Source organism: Morone saxatilis, unplaced genomic scaffold, assembly GCF_004916995.1.
Source record: "Morone saxatilis isolate NCDOM2014 unplaced genomic scaffold, NCSU_SB_2.0 Contig16, whole genome shotgun sequence".
Lineage (NCBI taxonomy): Eukaryota > Metazoa > Chordata > Actinopteri > Moronidae > Morone > Morone saxatilis.
Genome location: NW_023339718.1, coordinates 13,247,860 through 13,268,612, shown reverse-complemented (window position 1 = coordinate 13,268,612; position 20,753 = coordinate 13,247,860). Strand labels below are relative to the sequence as shown.

At 39.3% G+C, this 20,753-nt stretch overlaps 4 protein-coding genes across 6 annotated transcripts in view; 2 read left to right on the top strand and 2 right to left on the bottom strand.

Annotated features, from left to right (window-relative positions):
- On the bottom strand, positions 1–9,730 carry znf366 (zinc finger protein 366). The gene is made up of 7 exons (XM_035658977.1): positions 9,580–9,730; positions 5,465–6,493; positions 5,196–5,363; positions 4,567–4,717; positions 3,782–3,973; positions 1,473–1,647; positions 1–1,389 (listed from the first exon to the last, which is right to left on the bottom strand). Exons 2-7 carry the CDS (start codon positions 6,484–6,486, stop codon positions 758–760), a joined length of 2,340 nt encoding a protein of 779 aa, XP_035514870.1. The 5' UTR covers positions 6,487–6,493; positions 9,580–9,730; the 3' UTR covers positions 1–757.
- A 1,727-nt stretch (positions 9,731–11,457) lies between these two features.
- Positions 11,458–13,690, top strand: oxt (oxytocin). 2 transcript variants are annotated; one of them, XM_035658978.1, is made up of 4 exons: positions 11,458–11,533; positions 11,621–11,742; positions 12,197–12,401; positions 13,318–13,690. In XM_035658978.1, exons 2-4 carry the CDS (start codon positions 11,623–11,625, stop codon positions 13,458–13,460), a joined length of 468 nt encoding a protein of 155 aa, XP_035514871.1. In that variant the 5' UTR covers positions 11,458–11,533; positions 11,621–11,622; the 3' UTR covers positions 13,461–13,690. The 2 variants fall into 2 exon arrangements, with proteins under 2 accessions (XP_035514871.1, XP_035514872.1); XM_035658979.1 differs by having other exon boundaries at positions 11,474–11,533; positions 11,618–11,742.
- Positions 13,691–14,986: 1,296 nt separating this feature from the next.
- LOC118325906 (fatty acid-binding protein, liver-type) lies at positions 14,987–15,847 on the top strand. Its single transcript, XM_035658751.1, has 4 exons — positions 14,987–15,095; positions 15,264–15,436; positions 15,586–15,678; positions 15,761–15,847. Exons 1-4 carry the CDS (start codon positions 15,029–15,031, stop codon positions 15,809–15,811), a joined length of 384 nt encoding a protein of 127 aa, XP_035514644.1. The 5' UTR covers positions 14,987–15,028; the 3' UTR covers positions 15,812–15,847.
- A 1,111-nt stretch (positions 15,848–16,958) lies between these two features.
- smyd1b (SET and MYND domain containing 1b) overlaps positions 16,959–20,753 on the bottom strand; it is a 6,829-nt gene continuing 3,034 nt past the window's right edge. Inside the window, exons 5-10 of one of the 2 annotated variants that reach the window (XM_035658443.1) lie at positions 20,661–20,699; positions 19,482–19,677; positions 18,483–18,575; positions 18,211–18,374; positions 17,921–18,089; positions 16,959–17,471 (exon numbers count right to left, since the gene is read on the bottom strand). In XM_035658443.1, the coding sequence (XP_035514336.1) occupies positions 17,307–17,471; positions 17,921–18,089; positions 18,211–18,374; positions 18,483–18,575; positions 19,482–19,677; positions 20,661–20,699 (826 nt within the window). In that variant the 3' untranslated portion in view covers positions 16,959–17,306. The remainder of the gene's footprint in view (positions 17,472–17,920; positions 18,090–18,210; positions 18,375–18,482; positions 18,576–19,481; positions 19,678–20,660; positions 20,700–20,753) is intronic. The other variant, XM_035658444.1, reaches the window with a different exon arrangement.

Genomic DNA, 20,753 nt, shown 5'->3' with positions numbered 1-20,753 from the left:
AGGTTCATGCGTTCAAGCTTTTATTTTGTATTAATCTTGCAGAATCATATTCAGATGATCAACATTACAATGTCATATAATAAAAACACAGCCATCCCATCAAAACTGATCTAACAAAGGCATATAGATAAAGAAAATCTAAACATTAGACATAAAAAAGCTAAATCACAGTTTATTTCATAAAGACACTCAAAGGATTTAGGCAACCCAAACCTTATCATATCTGTACGTGTTAAGAAATACATTATTATGCCCATTACAATACAAAAATAACAAAATAACCCCAAAACATGCACAGTGGTTTGAGCAATGGCACATTATTGATTTTAATAGCATAGATTTACACAAACAAGAGAGTGAAAGTTAAAGCAAAATGGCATATTTGAGTCAGTATTGCAAAATGATCTGTAACAAAACAAAATTATTAAATATATTTTTTTTCTTTTATTTACAAAAAAAGCTACATCCTAATCTTTTCCACTCATAAATGCCCATTAACCTTCTGTCAGTGGCTATTAATCAGTGTATGATATATTCTGTACATGCAGTATGCTTCACAGCTTTGTATTTCAGTTTCAGTTAACAAACATGATTTATGTTTCTTTTCTTGTGCTAAGCTACTATACCACATCATCTATTATCAGTTTTGTTTAGAGACTTACACACTTTCCTCTCTCCTTATTGGCATGTCTCCTGTCTCCATTTTCCTACCTTCCCTAAAACCTGCATTTTCTTTTCATTATTCTACTATTTTCTCTCAGTCTTCTTCTTCATCCCGTGGACCCGTAACTCCCATGAATTCACCTGTGTCCAATCTGCTCTGTTTCCTCTCAGCTGCGTCACAAAAGCCTCCCTCCTGCTGTGCGCTTTGATCTGGCTCATCTACCTTTTGGGGATGATCTTCTAGCTCTGAATCTGAGTCATAACCATATGACTGTCTACGGCCTGTCTCGTGGCGGTCACCCAGCTCCGAATCAGAGTCATAGCCCATCTCGGATGTCTCTTCTGACTGTAAGAGGTGCACCTGGTCACCTCTGGGATTTACAGAGTGTTCCTCTGCTGCTGACTCCCTCTCATATGTCTGTTCATCTAAACTATGCTGATACATTTGTTTCTGCCTCTTCCCTGGTCTGAGTTCAGGAGACCCTTGTCCTCTCTCCTCCAGCTCGTGTTGGTCCACCGAGGGGCTGTACTGGCTCCTTCTGTACAAACTCTCCTCATCCTCCTCCTGACATGAGCTTCCAGGGACACTCTCGCCATCAGACTGGGAGAGGCGGAGGCTGGGCAGGCCTGGGGGCTTCTGGGAAAGATCAAACGGCTCCTCTTGGCTGAAGTGGGTGAGGAGGCCCATAGGGGTGGACAGGCAGAATCGTCCTCTTTGCCTAAACACTGAAGTCAGAGAAATAAGTAATTATATAAAGCAATTTTTGCACATAAACTGCATGTACCATCTGCAATATGTGCATCCTTACATCTTTCATCCAGCCCTCTGTCCATGACGCCGTGTTTGACCTTCATGTGTCTGGTGAGGTTCCCCTTCAGCGTGAACTTGCTTGGGCAGTAAAGGCATTTGAAGGGTTTGCTGTCTGAGTGGAGATGCATGTGGCCCATTAGGTTGTGCATCCTGTTGAACTCCTTCCCACAAAGCTGAAAGACAAGGGAGAGAGGTGTAAGATAAGTTGTCATTAGCCAGATAAGATCTATTTTTCATCATCATATTTCAGAGGCTGATCATATGTTTTGTTTCACATATCACATCTCAATCTTAAAAGTAAGATAAGTGAGCAAAAAGTAAAAATTTTCCTTTTGAATTGCATGCAAGCATAGTACTTAAAATTAAGTAAATATACTTAGTAGTAAATGTACTTAGTTACTTTGCACCACTGGCTGCAGTGAACACTATTTGAGGAAACAAAAACAATAGGCCAAAACCATCCACCTCTTATTTTTCTTTCTCTGCCAAAACCCCTTTGTTCGATGACCAATTTTTAAAGAATGCCGAGTTGTAGAGCTACACATAATCATGAATGAATGTGCAGGCCTTCAGATATATGTAGACACACACACCCTTTCTCCTTCCTTCTATCCTTGTTTTCCTCTTTTCCTCTTTTCTTTGTTTTCCCCCCTCTCTCCCTCCCTGACACACACACAAGAAAAACAGAAAGGGAGAGAGAGAGAGAGGAAGCAACATCGAGACAGGGCCAGGAGGAGAACAGGGAAGGGCAACTCCTGCGCTGTCCTTCCTCTACATTCTTTTTTATTAGGGTGGTCCTTTCCTTCAGGAGGAGAGAGGGACTGTAAACTGTCCAAGAGGACCGTGAGAAAACAGGAAGCTCCCTCCAGCAGCAGAGAAAGCGAGATGAAATCTATTTGAGGGCCCTGTTCTCCGGGGAGGCTGGGGGGCCATTGTTAGAGAGGCAGTTTGTGTGGCGATATCCTTCCTATGGACAAGGAGGGTCCTACTGCCAAAAGCCTCTCTGCTATCTGGTCATCGTCTCAGTCCTCGTACCAAACACCAAGGTCAAAATAGACACTCCAGAAAAGTGGGGAAATCCTTTATTTGCAGCGGCCACTAAATATTACAGGTTTGGTTGTTGGCTGTGGTTAAATACGCATTTAATTTAGTCAACAATAAAGGTAGCGTGTGAAGTCTTGATGCCTTTACCCAAACCCCTTACAGTAAAAGGAGTGGATATTAAAGAGTAGTTAGCCATTTTACGAAATACGCCTATTCCCTTTCTCTGCTGAGAGTGAGATGAGAAGATCGATACCACTCTCATGCCGTATATATGAAGCTAGAGCTGGCAGACAGTTAGCTTAGCTTAGCACAAAGGCTGGAAACAGTGGGAAAGAGCTATCTGCCCAAATAAAATCTGCAACATAACCACCAGTAATACCACATTGTATGACTTTTACAATTCGGTTTTGGTACAGATAAAACAATTCAAATAGAATGTGTTAATTAATAAGCTTTAGAGGTACAGATTTTGTTATTTTTGGACAGAGGCAGGATAGCTAGTTCTCCATTTGCTAAGCTAAGCTAACTGGCTGCTCTAACTTCATAATTAGCCAACATGTCCTGCAAATTTACTCACAAAATACATTGTTAGTAACTTCCCTTTTTGATCTGACACTCCTGTCACCAAAACTCCAAAACTGTTAAAAACAACAGTTGAAAAATATTTTTTAAAAGTTTTATACTGTGACAGTATTTATGTGACAGACAGTCAGTGTTCAAATAGGTTTAGGCTTAAAAGCAACTTGGTTTAGTGAAACATTGTGGTTTCGGTTGCAATTACTACCTTGTTATGGTTGACTTTGTTGTCATGGTTACAATAACCTTTTGGTTATCGTTATGGTACGATTGCAACCATGGTTAAAAGAAAGTTATGTTGACTGCTGGTAAGAAACTCCGAACAAAAAGCATCCCCCTGTATTAAAGTATGTATGTTTTGTTGGCCCATCCATCCACCCCAATCTCCGTCGTTCTATAATAACGTCACCTGTCTCCTTTCTTTACAGCGGACGGACATGAGTTATACTTACTACAGCGACTAGAGGGCTTTGTCACAACAGATGTTGTTTTGGGGCAACAACTTTTTTGTGAGGACAGGACACGAGAGCAGTAGTCTAATGATCTTCTGATCTAACTCTCAACAAGACAGCAAATAAAAGTATTTCCTAAAGTGTTAAATAACTCCTTTAATCAGTGAACAAAAGAGGAATTGAGGGCCGAAACACAACTCAAAGAGCCACATTTGAGGTGTTAAATTTGACCAACCTTGCATTTATAGGGCTTGATGTCTGAGTGGACAATCATGTGAGCCTTGAGAGTCTGTTTTTGGACAAAACTCTTGAAGCACATGTGGCACTGGTAGGCCCGTATGTTGGTGTGGATGAGGACATGGCGCTTCATGTTGGCCAACAGGGTGAACTCACGACCACAGATGCGACACTTGTGCTCCTTCACCCCCTGAAGAACGAGAGAATGTGGAAGTAGCAGTGTGAGAAATGTGGTCAACAGACGAGTCTGTTTGCTGCTTAAAATTCAGGTTAACTGATATTTCTTCTACTATCTTTATTTAAGTGTCCAAATATGTCTCTTTTGGGAAATGGATATAAAATGATACTGAGACATCAAAAATCAATTTGATGAAAATGTGCAGCAATGAAAACATGAAGTCTTGGGTTTGAATTACTCAGTGTTAAGCTTCAATAAAGACTTTGGACAATACTTGTTCATACATAATCCCGTGTTAAATCAGATTGTTTTTCCAAATCTAAAGCAACTGAAAAAGAAAACTGGATGTTAAGGGGTAAAAATAGCTTTAGGAGACAGAATTTAGGGGGATATTTTTTTTTTGAGACAGCTGCCAAAACAACCTGTTAGGCTAGTGTCCAAACTCTTCCAGCCACCTTCACAAGGATTAATGGAAATGTCTTTATGTGACAGCAAAATTGATAACTTTGCTTAATGCCAAAAATCCATGCTTTTGCTTCCAACCCCTGTCAAAAAAACCAGTGCTGTGTCTTTTGTCTTTGTCTTTGTCGTTGAATTACACCTACTTTGTGAGTGAGCGTGTGCTGTTTCAGGTGGTGTGACTGGATGAACTCCATCCCACACTCGCTGCAGATGTACGGCCTGATGTCTTTGTGTTTCATCATGTGGTTCTGAAGCTGGCTCGGGTACTGGAAAGTCTTCTGGCACTCTGAACACCTGCAGGAACAACAGGTAAGCTATACCGCAACCTCTTTATAGAGCCAAATAGAGAACTGAAATGTTAAAGCAGTAGTTCAACATTTTGGGAAATGTACTTGTTCGCTTTCTTACAGAGAATTAAATGATCTAATGTCTGTATGGTAAGTTACAGATAGCAACCAGTTAGCTTAGCTCAGTGCAAAGACTGGAAACAAGGGGAAACTAGCTTGGTTCGTTTTTTCTACTGATTAAACACATGTAATGTAACATTTTAATTAGTGAGCTTTAGAGGATAGCTGTCTTCTTTACGCAATGCTAAGCTAACTGGTTGCAAGCTGGAGCTTCATATTTAGCTTACAGATATGAGAATGGTATCAATCCTCTCAAACTCTCAACAAGAAAATAAATAAGGGTATTTCCCAAAATGTCAAACTATTGTTTTAACAGCACAATCATTAGATATTTCAGCAAAGGGAAGAACTGTTTTTGTGCTCACCTGTACAGGGTGGGGCCGCGGTGGGCGGTCAGGTGCCTCTTCAGCTGGGCCAGTGTGGGGAAATCCAGACCACACTCTACGCATACGTTCTCCTGGCCTTTCTCGTGCTTCAGCTCATGGGCGCGAAGCTCACTGGGGTACGCAAAGCCTCTGCCACAGACACTGCAGCTGGAGGAGCAGATAACAAATGGGAAATATTAAGATAAAAAGAGGACAGTTGAAAAGAAAAAGCACACACAAAAAGAAAATTTGCTGCAAAACATACATACCTGTATGGCTTCACGTCACTGTGCTGCATCATGTGTCTCTTCAGGTGGCTGGTCTGAGTGAAGGCCTTGTGGCACACTTGGCACTTGTGGGGCCTCATGCCCTGGTGGGTGAGCAGGTGTGTGTGCAGGTGACTCAGCTGCTTAAACAGCTTCCCACACAGGTGGCACCCATGTGGCTTTATGCCATTGTGCCCCAGGATGTGCGTGACCAGGTTGTACTTGGAGGTATAGGACTTCTCACACATACGACACTTCCATCTCTTCTGGTCTCCTCCCACGTCTACATAATAACTGTCATCCACGTGGATGTTGAGACCAAGCTTTTCAGCGCTGGTTGTCCCACCACGAGGAGGTCCGTCTCTGCCCCGATGCCTGGGGTGGAGATCCTCTCTTGGGTAGAAAGGTCCAGGGGAGAGGTGCATGACAGGGCCGGGCATGAAGAAGGGGTATGGGAGGAGGCTGTGGTGGAGAGATGGGAAGTAGGGAGGGTGGAGGAGGAAAGGAGAGGGAGGCCAAACAGGGGAAGGACTGAGAGGTTCCTGTTTCACCTGCACAGGTAGATTCATACCAGGTGATCTGTGATGAAGCTGCAGTCTGTTTAGTTCGATCATACCAGGGACGGGCTTAGAGGATGGGGAAGGAATGGGGCGAAGTGGGAGTGAAAAGGGGATGTGGGAGAGGTCCACCGTCTTCTTACTGCTGCTTTCTTCAGTCTCCTCTGCTCCTCTGTCAGGGGATTCACCTCCTTGGGCATCCATTTTAGAGGGAGTTCTTTTGCGTTTTTGGGATCCTTCCTTTTGGGTATAACCGGAGCCAAGCATGGGAAAGAAAGCAGGTGGGCTGAAAGCCCTGTATGTGTCTCTGGTGGGTGATATTCTGGGGTATCTGGGAGGGGAGAGTTTTGGGGGCTTAATGTAGAGTGGAGGTGGGCTTAGGTAGAAACTGTTCTGAGATGCCTGTCTTAGCTCATCTCTGAGAGGAGGACTTCGTGCTGGTGAGAAAGCCCCTCTGCCTGTTTCCATCTTCTTTCTGTGTTAGACAGAGTAAAAAAGAAAGGGTTCATTTTCTGTAGTTAGTGGAGTGGTGGAAGATTCTTTGCCTAAAAAATAACTCCACGGATTTTACACATCAAAGTCTATTTACAGGTTTTGTGGAGTAGTACTGCATATGTGAAAGAGGGAGCTTTGTGAAATGGTATAAATCGCGTTAAAGGTCCAGCATGGAGGATTTTGTGGCATTGAGCGGTCTAGTTGCTGATTGTAACACCTTCACCTCACCCTCCGGTTCCAAGTGTGTTGGAGAAACTACGGTGTTAGTTTGTCCTTTTTGGGCTACTGTAGTGATCTGTACCTCCTGCCCGATCTGTACTGCGCTTGTGCATCTCTCAACACAGATGAGAAGGAAACAGGATGTCTCACTCGTTAGTTACTTCAGTTATCATTTGAAAAAAAAAAAAACGTGTATTTTTTGTTTTTTACGTTGTCACTACATATGTATATATGGTCCATGTATGTCTTACACTTGCTTATAGTTGTGACGTCCATACAATTCACCATATCTTATACCTCATCCGACTGCATCAACAAGATGTTAAAACCTGTTTTTAAAGGGTCTTAATCAATAACATTGTTATTTTTATGTTGATGATGGAGGTAGCTAACAAATGAGTCATCTTGTTTCCTTCTCATCTCTGCTGAAAGTTGCACATTCACAGCTACTGGTACATCCGGTACTGATCGGGCACCAACACCTGCTCCCTCTGTATATAAACTGCTCATTCTAAGGTACAAAAACACAATGATTCTTATTTTCAGGTAACTATAAACTAACAAAAACATACATATTAATATTATGTTCCATTTCTGCCAATGTATTCTCCTAAATGTTACACACTGGACCTTCAATGCATAAACAGCATTTTTCTGGTGACGATGGAGCTAGTTTTAACTGTTTCATATATAGGTAGTGTAGTCCCAACCTTTGGGTCAGACCTCCTCCAAGAGTCACAAGAGAAATTTGTGTGATGTTAAAATTAAATGAAAGCTTTCGCTTTTTGTGAAATACTGGATACTTTTACCTCTTTGGGCCTCTTTCAGTTATTTAAATTAAACCTCCTGAGATCTCAAAAGGGGAAACATCTCTTTGGTAGAACTGCTAAAAACTCAGACAAGGGTCCCCTTTTTGGACACTTTAACAATACTTTGTATTTTACAAGCTCATAATATGTCTTTTAATATAAAATCTTAATCTGAAAATGAATTGGTAATATACCTGTTAAATAAATGTAGTGGGGTGAAAAGTACAATATCTCCCTCCCCTTGTGGAGTAATGTGGAAATGGAAATACTGTATGGAAGTACGAGTATCTCAAATTGTACTTGAATACAGTACTTGAGTAAATAAACCTAGTTACTTTTCACCTTTGCCTAATTATACTTGATGCCCCGCAGAACAGATAATTCACAGTCATATATAGAAAAAAATGACAAAAGTACCTGTATACAATGCCTCTGTGTCTGGTTTCTATTTATGATTTGAAACTGTTTCTGTGGAAGGACTGTACACATACAGTAGGTTGTCAACACCCACACCCTTTAGTGTTCAACCTGAAACCTTTCACTTCTTCCTTTCTCACAGATCTCCTCCTCTCCTGAAATTAGGAAGTTATCTATGAAAGGTTCACCTCTACCTCCCGCACACTTTTCGCTTCTCCATGTATTTTTTTTCTCTGCTCTGCTCTGTTCATTTTTTTTTTTTTTGCACTGATAGCCAGGAAGAACTTCCTCTTTTCTCCTCCACTGATAAAGCTACGTGATGTTTTTAATCTTTATCTCTGTGTGGAACTTGAAGTCTGAGTTTGATTAAATGACTGATAAGCATAAAACTCGGATATGTTAAGATGTCATATAGCTATAAATAACATGTTATAATTATATATAATTATAATAATAACTGTTGTTTTCACAGTATGCATAGATTACTATAGATGATGGTCATGGGTGAAAAGATGATCATATTCATGAGGGGAACTGTCTTACTTCTGCATGACATCCAAATTGTGTTTTGTTGTGCATATCTATTCTATTCATGTAAATAGCTCGGTGCTTATCAATCAGAAACTATTCAGATCCATTTATGACCACAAGTTCCACTTTGTTAGCTGTTAGATGTTACATTTCTTTTGGCTGTTCTAGATGCAGCAACTACTCTTTCATTATAATAGTTCATGGAAAACACATATTAGACATATTACCATCTACAAGATTATTTTCACTGTCCATTAATCAGCAGATTATTTTCTCAAATGACTTTTTCATCATTTGATCAAAAATGTCAGAAAAATGGCCATTACTATTTCCTAAAACCCAAGGGGACTTGTTTTGTCTAACCATTTTCAGTTTACAATCACATAAATTAAAGAAAAGCAGCAAATTAGAAACATTTAGAAGCTGGAACGATGGAATATTTTGGTGTTTTTGTTTAAAAAAACGTCTTAAAGAATTAGTTACCAGAATAGTTTGTTTTCTGTGGATTGACTGATCAATAAATCAACTATTTCTGCTCTTAACATATACATCCAGATCCACATACATGCACACAGTATGACTGAAGGATCTCTAAGTCATTGTTTAAAAGATGACAACAAGTTCGGGAAGATCATGAAATCAGTGCAGGGACTTCAGATAAATTTACAAAATCTCATTTATGTAATTCATAGTGTTGTTTTGTTTGTTAAAAAACAATTTACAAACAGTGCAACACAGTCTTTATAAACAGGGAATGTCACTCCATATCAATAAATAATGGGAATACACATCACCAAGACACAAGTATTTGGATGTGAATGTATAGAAAACATAAACCACATGCAGAATACATGAAGAATGTTTTTCCGCCTCTTCCCAACAATTTCAGATGCATAGTGAAACATTCAATGTTTCCCTTTCAGCCAGTTTGTTCTTTTATCCTCACTGTGCAGAGACCCCAGCTCGTACATTGCCACACCATGCATTCCAAACAATCCATTAAAACCGAAGCCCCTCCTCAAATGCCAGTCCGTGCCATGTAAGTGTGTGTTTGTGTGAGGGTGCAGAGAAGTCTGTGTGTGGAACTTACCAGTTGAGTGTAGCAGAGTGTGTTTTCTGTGATGCTGTGGCTGAAGTGCTGCTTGCGGCTGCTGCTGTTGTACCTGTACCTGCGTTCTCTCCCTCCTGCTCGCACTGCAACTCTCCTGACAATGAGCCGCCCGTCCACGGATAGCATTTGAAGTGACTTAAGAAAGAGAACAGGAACAATCACTTTGTTCTCATTTTTCAGATGAGTACCTTCGGAGAGAAGGAAGGAAGGGAGGGGAGAGGAAGTCAACAAGCCTAGTGCCTTCCTGCAGAAAAATAAGGAAACACTAGATAGACATCTCCATTTCTCTATGAAATAGGGATTTGCACAGCTTTTGGGGGAACGCAGACAGGCAAGATCTGATGTTGCACAAGAAAACAATGCAGTTTGAATGTTTAACAGCTGTGAAGTGACATGCTGCCGATGATCTCAGCCTTTCTCTTTATACAGCTCAAAGAAATGCATGTTAAGAAAGACTGATTTCATATCTTTTATGTGTCTAGAAGGAATATGACAACACTTTAAGTTTGTGAACAGCACTAAAAGTTCTTCAGGTTTTTTAGGTTCCAGCAGATAGTCGGTCAGTTTGGTGCATAGCCTTTTTATATGCACTATAACCTAAACACTTGTATAATATAATGCAACCCAGCAGAAAAGCCCTGCAACAAACACTACCTCTAACATTCATCATTTTCAGTCTTCTTTTTTTTTTTGCATTTTAAAGAAGAAAAATTGTTGTTGCGTTATAATGGATTGCACAATATTGCATAATCAGTATTCTTGTTATTTTGTACACCTCCTGCAAAAGCATGACAGAGGAAAACAGTAACAGACAATACAAAATGAATGCATAAATAAATTAAATGTGTCAACACAGCCACTAGGAGGCAAGAGTGGCCCATTGTTTGAGGGACAATCCAGTTTACACAACTTCAGGACACCAACTTGTCTTCATATGGTGACTCCAGTTATGTTTTATGATCTGTCTGTGGCTGTGATATCTATCTATCTATCTAACTAAACCAATGTCAGTCCACGTCTGAATGTCCTAGTTGAAGTTAGTGAACAAAGACACTGTTATAAACTTGTTTTTAATTGAGATGAGGTGGCAGTTAGTAGATGAGGAGGGAGGTGCAGTAATTGAGCTCATATCATTGAAACTGTGAGACCGTCTTTTATGGGTTGTGGCCGATCATTAGCTTTGTTAATTAGCTCATGAAACCAATCAACCTCAGACCTGGACGATGTGTGCATCAATTCCTGTGAGGAATTAAGGATTTTATTAATAGAAAGGAAAATTTGTAGATGTGTGTGTGTGTCTGTGTGTAAATCCTTTCATCATCGCTGTGTTTGTTTACAAACATCCACTCTGCAAAAAACTCTGTGTAAAGCACTTCCGAACCAACATGGCCGCTCAGTAGGCCGAGGTTCAGAAATAAACTTCTTCTTCTCATGGCCTTTGAATGTGACCTTTTCTTACTTTCTGTCCTGATAAAGATACTTGATAAAGTAGAAAATCCTTAAAATGTATTTCCTTTTTTTTATGAAAGCAGCTCAAAGTTGTACTACACTCGTATCCACTCATGCTCTGAATAATTTTATCTCCCCATTCTCCTCTTGACCTCTCTGATTTTCCTGTCATCTCTAACATGCACGGTCACGCACAACGAGCCCTTCTATAATGATTCTCAATAGCAAGAAGCAAAGCAGGCCACAGAACTGGCTAGCCCTTTGACCCGGCCTGCCCAGTGGTCAGCTTCATCTCCGGAGGTGACAGTAACTAAAACGGGCTCATTAAAGGTCGCTAAGTGGTTTTGGGGTTTCTGTGTCACTCTCAAAAGAAGCTCTGGAAGTATATAAGACATTTCAGAGGTACCCAGAACAGAAGAAGCATCTGGGAGCATCTGAAAAGAACGCTTGAAGTCTAACTGTTCATCAAGAAATTAAGCAACAAGTGAGTTTTGTTTCTGCAGATTTCGGTCTAATCTTAAATTGTTTTTTGTGCATGTTTGGGTACTAACTAGTTTCTTTCTCTCAGCAGAAATGACTGGAGCTGCAGTGTCCATGTGCCTACTTTTTCTCTTGTCTGTATGTTCAGCGTGTTACATCTCTAACTGTCCTATCGGTGGGAAAAGGTCCATCATGGATGCACCACAGCGCAAGGTGAGCTGCTTATGCAACTACTTCACTACCGTCTGAGACAAAATAAACTCAAATATTTTATAGCCTAAATTCACACTGCACAAATTTGTCTCCTCCTTACACCTTTGATTCAGATAAAGAGAAACACAAAATATTTGACAGAGACCAAATGGAAGGACGGACAGACATACAATAGTTTTTTTAAAACATCCATAGAAATAACTAGAGCAAAATTACATTAAATAAATAGTTGGCTACATGTCGAAGAATCTTCTTCAAAAATGTGAATCAATCTCAATAATTGCACGTAAAAGATTTTTTGGCCAAAACTCTTATCCTTGAACAGAAAGAATAATAATAAAAATCAGAAATTCACTTCAGAAAGCTTAAGCAATAAATCTGTTTTACACGATACTGCATTTCTGTGATGTTACTTTTCTAAACTGCAATAGTAATCAATAGTTTTCTCCTCCAGTGCATGTCGTGTGGCCCCGGAGACAGGGGCCGCTGCTTTGGCCCCAGTATCTGCTGCGGGGAGGGCCTTGGTTGCCTGCTGGGCACCCCAGAAACAGCCCACTGTGTAGAGGAGAACTACCTGCTCACCCCCTGCCAGGCCGGAGGAAGACCCTGTGGATCAGAGGGAGGACACTGCGCTGCTTCAGGACTCTGCTGTGATGCAGGTCAGGAATTACAGAAGTATTCGGATTCTTTACTTAAGTAAAAGTAGCAATACTGCAAAATACTCCCTTAGAAATACAAGTCCTGCATTCAAAACTGTACTTAAGTCAAATAGTGGAATTATGAGCAAATGTACCTAGTATAAATATGACGTAAAAGTACTCATTATGCAGGCTCTGTCACAGTTCTATTATATATATATTTTACCACTGGACAATAATTACTGCATTGCATTACATTGTAAACAGCATTTTAATGCTTTAGTTGACTGAAGTGGAGCTGATTGTAGTTATTTCATGTACTATTGGGTGGTTTAATATACAAATATATCATATTATGTATGCTCATAATAGTTGTCTAAAAATTGAATCTGTGTAGTAACTAAATAAATTTACCAGCGTAAAAGTAACATTGTTACCCTCTGAAATGTAAAGGGAAAAAAAGTAGAAAGTTGTATGAAATTGAAATACTCAAGTAAAGTACAAACACCACAGAACTGTGCTTAAGTGCAGTGCTTGAGTAAATGTAATTATTTACTTTTTTACCACTGCATACTGTATATCTTTCTATTCTATTTGATTGAGCTGAATGGGACAAATCGCCTCTTCTGTGGCACAAGAATGCTGGTTTTGATTCCAACTCCTTATGTTTACATAACTTTTAATAAATTATTTTATGAATGCTGTCAGAATAAGAGTTTTCTTGTTTTTATAGTTGTAATATGCGTTTGACCTCTACTCCTCTACTCTACTTCAGTCACTGTGAACCTTGCTTTGATCATCTGCCTTCTTGTTCCGAAAAGGGTTCAATCGTCCCAGGTCACAAAACCTGATAACAACATATTGTAAAGTGTATCCTTGCAATAACAGACAAGCATGTTCCAAGTAATAGCTCCTCCTTTATTTATCTGTGCCACAGAAAGCTGCGCCACAGACCAATCCTGCCTCATCGAGGAGGAAGGTGACGACCAAATCAGCCAATTCGAAGGCAGCGACCCTGGTGACATCATCCTCAGGCTCCTGCATCTGGCTGGTCACACTTCTCATCGAATTCACCAATGAGGTGCTCTTGAGACCAAGGTCTTGTGGGAAAGTCTTGAGCTGTAGAGATTTAATGGGACTTGTAGTTGTAGTTGTATTTCTTTGTTTGTCATTATCACTCTGATTTTGCTCTTTCCTCTGGAGTACTTCTGTAGAGTGCCTTTGTCAATATATTTTTATGTATGAAAATTAGGATGAGTACTGACAGTGGTCATCCAGATAACTGCATGTTGAAATAAAGTTTTGAGAGAGTATAAAGTCTTGTTTTTTATTTTACTGACTGAAACTTCTAAAATGGTTGCAATGTGGACCTTCTACAACCTCCTAAATCCTCAAAGGAACATGTCAGCATAAAGCTTATCAGGCTTTGGTTTTACACTATATTCCACTATCACTAAATGTACAAAGCCCACAGCCGTCTTTATCTTTCAGATGTTCAGCTTTGTACAATCCAAAGGATTCTCACATGACGCTGTGTGTGTTTTCGTGGCAGCTCCAGTGACACAATATCACTGTTGCAACAGTTATCTTGTAGTCACCTTTGATCCATTTTTTGTTAACTTAATGCTTTAACCATAAACTCTCGTTCGGTGACAGGGGTGAACACCAAACAAATTAACTGTAGGCACAGCAGATTGAAGAAAGTTAACACTCTGAAGCACTGATGACAGATTATTGACATTGTGCCTGATTGAATTATTTTCTTATATGTTGATCTGCTTGGTGAGAGCTCTCTTTTTTCAGGAAGCTTATCTTGAATAGTGACATCATTTGAGTGAGTACCTTTGTAATGAAACACTGTGCCTGTGAGTTCAGTGTAAACTCAAGCAGGGTTTTTATCAGCTGCAAAATTTAAATATAAATTACATAAAGATAAACATTTATTCCCAATAGTAGTAACAATAACAATAATAGCATTTAGAATGAGAAAACTGTTAATATAACATGAAAACAACCTACATTTTTTTTGTATTTCAAGAAACCATAACCATATAACCATGCATTTATGTTTTTGGTGTAAATGTGCGAAGTTTTTTTCCTTAGAAATGCTCTCTGTGGGGCGCCCGGTGAACTCAGTGAGTAGAGCTGGCGACCCATGTACCAAGGCTGAGTCCTTGNNNCCAGGGTTCAAATCTGACCTGCGGCCCTTTGCTGCATGTCATCTCTTCTCTCTACCTCCCTATCCTGTCTATCTCCAGCTGTCCTATCAAATAAAGGCATAAAAAAAAGCAAAAAAAAAAGAAAAGCTCTCTGTGTTTTCCTGTTCTAGACTAAGCGATTAATGCATTGTCATCATATGTTAGTGCATGACAAAGGCTTTCAACATCATCACATACATTTTCTGTACATGGACAACAAGGCTTCAACATTTACTATTTTCTCCTCTCTACATTACCTAACTCTAGTCTAGTCACCCTGTACCTCTTCTTTATCTCTGTCTGTCTTTATCTGCGGTGGTGGATCATCTCTGAAGTGGGCTGGACCTACCTTAATGGGAGACACCTGTAGTTAATGATTGCCATGCTGGAGTCTGAGAGTATAAAACAGGCGGATAGCCGCTTCTCACTTTACCTTCACTGCCTGTCATCATGTCTTTCACTGGAAAGTACCAGCTGGAGTCTCAGGAGAACTTTGAGCCTTTTATGAAGGCTATTGGTAAGATTTCATGATGTTTGTTTGACTGCTAGCTGTTGGAGATGTTTTTGTAATCAAACAAGGTTTTCTCGCTTGTCTAGTGATGTTAATCTATAGTACTAAACTTAAAACTGTTAGGAAGGAACTGAACGCTTTTCCTCAATGGCTTCTTAACTATTGTGCTTCTAGGTCTTCCTGATGAACTCATCCAGAAAGGCAAAGACATCAAGAGCATCTCTGAGATTGAAGAGACTGGGGACAACTTCAAAGTGACGGTCACTACCGGCTCAAAGGTCCTCATTAATACCTTCACCATTGGAAAGGAGGCAGAGCTGGAGACAGTTACTGGAGAGAAGGTCAAGGTAAGCAGGACCCTTAATTAACCCAAATAAAAGGCCTTGCTAACTAGAAACTTTAGACAATATTGAACACTAATGTGCCTGTATCCTCTTGCACACTGGTTCAGACTTATGCAATTGACCCATATATAAACATGTCCTGCTGCTTTCAGGCGGTGGTTCAGCGTGAAGGCAACAAGTTGAAGGTGTCCCTGAAGGGAATTGAATCCGTCACAGAAATGGTGGATGGGAACACAATTGTCAATGTGAGTACGCAAACCGCTACATAACTCTTCTAATTCAGTGTTACAAGGCTCTTAAGTCAAATTTTGTTTTTTTCCCCCCCAGACGATGACTCTTGGTGGCATTGTATACAAGAGGACGAGCAAACGCATGTAAATGTCTACACTTGGGATAATAAAAAGTAAAACTGCAGAATTGTCTGGGTTTCTTTGGACTGAAATGGCTCTGAATGTAAAACTAAGTTGAAAAATAATTTTAAATTGTAAACTGGTAAATAGCAGTTACAGCAGTTTTTTTTTTTTTTTTTTTTTTTTTTTTTATAAAGCTGGGTTTATTATCACCAGTCTCTACCATTATGTATCTACTCGACCATTGCATAGAAAATGGTCTCGTTATTGAGAAGGATGTATGTATAAAGGTATTGTTTCTTGCAGGGGGCAGACTAGAATTACATAATGAGCAACTGGCAACAAAAGGCAAAACAATTAGTTCTGCACAACAGCTAATTCCTCACCCCTACAACTGGGTCATGTAACTTGCCTCAAGCAAAAGCCTTTGCAGTGTTGGGCCATACATGGTCTCGGAAATTTTCAAGAAAAAATGACAATGGGAAGAAGGCCACTTCTGACTTTAAGCTTTATGTTGGAGCCTCCACCTGTAATGAATGTGGGTGCAGACCCACCCAATGGACAGCAGGGGGTGTCAACTTGCTACATGGAAGCATAATGGGCAGTGTATGAGGGAGTTGAGCTCAAACGTTACTCAGAGGATTAGGTGGTTTAATAGTGACAGAGAGAGGGAGGGGGNNGGGGGGGGGGGGGGGGTGTGACACAATACAAATACTTGCATTACAATTATTTTCAAAGAATTTCTCCTTGCCACTACAACTAGTTCCTGATAAAGACTTAATTTCTAAAGCCTCTCAGCCCTTAAAAGAGCTAAGGTGAACAATGAGTAGGGAGGACATTTATGGGGCTTAAATTTCTTAAGGAGAAAATGGCAGACAAGAGGCATGAATGACCATGAGTTAAAGAAACAGGGTTTATATTTTCAAACAATATTGTCCACAATTTAATGTTCATTACACTAGAAACTAAAGGCATTTTGATTTTACTATCTATTCAAAACAAATTACAAAACCAGAACTTCAAATAAAACCACCTCAATGAAGTCTAACTGAGCATCTTGTATCATTCTGTCTGTAGGCAACAATTTGCCTTATGCAGGGTTAAAGTAATACTAGTAATTTATTACCTCCTCTGATACACACGTAGTTACGCAGTCTTGCATTAAACCAGAACGGTTAACGTTAAAGTGAATTTTATTGAAAATCATGTTTTACCTGACAGCACAACTGAAGTATTGATGGCACAAAGAGCAACGGGTGTACAAGTGCTTGCACTGCATGTTTTAAAAATGTTTTTTTTTCTTTAACTTCATGACATTTCTGTAGTTCCACTAGGTTTATTGAAAACAAAATGCCTAAGTTCAATGTGACATCTATTTTTATTTATTTTTTTTAAGGAAAAGTGTAAAAGAAAGATCACGTGACTAAATGAGTAGACTAACACCAACACACAGTACAGTACAGTAAACAATAAGATCAGTGAACTCTGACTTTATTGATCGTTGAATGACTGCAGTCCTGTGATTACTTCCTCCGGTGGAAGAGATTCTTGATTCCCTCCTCCACAGACCCGGGTTCATGCATCATGGTCATTGGTCTGTTCTTTAGAGCAGCCTCTCTCATACTGTGGTAAACATACTCGTTCTGCTTGAACATCCTCAGCTCCATCTCTGTCTGCATACGCATCGCCTGTGGAAACATCAGAAGGAGGAAAAAAACTGTCCTTAAAATGTTTAGCTATAGTATACAGTAATGCTTGTAACCTGGCCAGTTTGTACCAGAGCCGTATTTAAATGTGAATACTAATCTTTATGTATTGGCCATACCACGCATATTATTAAAACTGTATCAAAATAAGTAAAGTGGCTGTGAAATGTGCCTAAGAACACATACTGGACCTTTAAATGCTCAGCAGCTAGTCTCTAAACAGCTGGTAATGTACAATAATTTATTATATAGATATTGCTTTAATGGAATTGGTAATATCACAGTCATTTGAACTGTATTAAAAATAATATGAAAAATCTGACTACAATTTAAATTTAGCATTAAAATAACATTTTAGTAGAGCCAACCACAAGCTTATTCACATCCAAATGCAGATTTATATGCAGATGATGAGATTGTTATGTGTTTACCTCCAGGTCTTTGGTGATGGGATGTGTTGGGCCATGGGTGACCATGAGAATGGCATAGGCCTTGCAGACCATCCCGTGGCCAACTTCTATCAGCCCAGCTTGCCAGTGTGTCACTCCTGCTCGCATAGCAGCCATACCGAGAACAGCATTGTTTGGGTGGTACAGTTTCCTGTCAGGAAAAGAGATTTGGTTTATTTCAGTATTTATTTATTCAGTTTTACACAGTGAAGACATGGAAAGGATATGATGTGCTAGATGTGCAACAGACGGCTTAGTGTCTTTGTACTCACACGTATCCATCCACCATTTTGCGGGCGTAGTCTGCAGCATCATTAAAGTACTGCAGGTAAGCTTGCACCTCACTTAATGTGCTCCACATCCTCAGAAGGTAGATGTGTGTGTCAGCCAGAATCGGCTCTGTTTTCTCTATGCACTCCTTACAGATTTTTACCACCTGAAGAGAAAAAACAGCAACGTAAAGAGAAGATGGAGGGAAAAAACAAGTCTTGAATTCTGTTGCATGGTTAAAAAAACATCTTTCTGGGGCATTTTGATACAATACCTCGTGGTAGTCACCATTTAACCGGGCCTTGTCCATCTTCTCCAGCATTTGAAAGCAATAATCTGTTGCCTCTTTCACCTGCTCCTCTGAAGGCTGAGAGTTCAAGATGGGAGACATTGATAACATTTTAAGGAAGTAATTTAAATTCAAGTATTAACACACTGACAATGAAATACACAATGCCAGGCTGTTTATTTTTAAAGACCTAATTATTTCTGATTTATTATAATCTTAAGAAGACCTTTGACCTGCTGAAGGAGCCTTGTCTAAGACTTGTTTATTTTCCTAACAACAAACAAAGATTTACACTGATATATGATTAAAATACAATTCCTAGTCATTATGGATATCATTAGACAGCCAAATGGTAACAATTTTCATCAGTATGTCAGATTTCTATTGTTATAAACTCCATAAACTTCCTTTATAGATAGTTCCTGACACATCCTATTTATAACTTCTGACCAACACGTACATCTAGACAGAAGTGACTCAAGTTTCACAGATTAAGATAATGTCAAGCTGTGTCATTTAAGGCCATGGAATTACCTCACTTTTTATGTTGTTTCATACATTAATTTACACATCTCAGAGTATTAAATGAAGAAAATTGTAAGCTGTTTGGTATTGGTTTTATATACATTTTATATTTTAAATGTATATAATTTTTATGTAAATTATATAATATAACAAAAATACATAAGATAATGACTACTGGTATATTGTAAAACATTTAAAAATATGTACGACCTTAAAGTCATTTCACTTATTGAGTAAATGTTAATTTTCTCTACATCACTGTTTCTATAATGCGTGAATGCACGCACATGCAATCTGTTGGGAGTTATCTTTGCTTAAAATAGTCACTGTGGCTCTGCTTCTCATGTTTCCCGTCTGTCCTTATCAGCCATGTCAGTAGTACATGTAGGGAGAGGGTTTGACCCTTTCTGCCTTGTGCAGTAGAAAATATTTTCTCTTGCTTCATGAAAACAGACAAACCTTGACTCCTTCTTCTTCCTTTCCCCCCAACTTCAAGTCATCTTTGATGCCGTTCTTGCAGTGCTCGCATGTGCAGTCAAAGAAGTACTGTGTTTTCAGCAGTCTTCGTCTCTCTTCTGACAAATTCAAGAAGTCCACATATGCGACAGTCAGCTCCTCTCCCTCTTCGATCTTGCCTAGAGAACGCAGCTCAATCCTGAGGAGGAGAAACACAGTTAAATGCGGACTTGTCTAATTCATTTAGTCTTTCATTTATAGTTTTTGATTGATGGTGAAACCCTGTTCCAAAGTGTTTCTTTCCGTTCATTCAATCGAAAGATTGAAGGGGTGGATATGAATGAATGTCAGAGAGATTATTTCACACTTGAGCAAAAATTTAATTCATTCATTTTGTGAATGAAACACTTTTATTAATGTAAATGTATTGACATGTTAACTATAAAGCAGCAGTAATATTTTATACATGTCAGGACCATTAGTAGATATTTCTTAATCAGTTAATTTAAGTTTTCCCAATTGGATGTTTGTAAATTTGGGATTCCTTTACACGTTTAACAAATGTGTGAGAAACCTATCCACATTTAGTAAAAAAAAGGTAATAAAAGTCTTGAATGTGAAATAATGATGGATAATGACTTTAAAAAAAAGAATGCTTACATGGAAATATTGCTTCTGTCATGTTTTATCCTGGTGTTACATGGTGTTAGAGGTGAACTAATAGGAGTGAAAGTTAAATGAGAGAAGCTACTAATACACTCTTACACATCAATCTGTATTGGCATGGTGGACAGACACACAGTGCGATCACACATGGACAAACACACACAAAGTGAAAATCCAGCAGCATGTAAGCCAAACTTTGTGTGGAAATGACAAACAGTTAGATAGATGTGTGTGGTTGAGAAATGTAATTTTGGCAGGTAAATAAAAATGTAAAGAAAAACCCATAGCAGCCTTTTGTTATACTAAATAAAGGTTAGAGCATTCAACTAGCATGTTTACTTATGTGAAGAGTCACATCAAGCCTATAGTGCACTACAAAGACGTTTATGTTCTACGATGGATGGAGTAGGAGGGAGGATGGAGGTTATGTGTAATGTTGATAAAGCTTTTGATATTATAGTCTCAATGGTGCTCCAATAAATAACACTTAAAAAGGCTTAGGTTGAGGTAACGCACCTCCGTTGAGAATGAAACATAGTATTCACAGCCGATTGACTGAAAGACAAACAGGAAGCAGTTTTACACCATACCTGACACACACACACACAC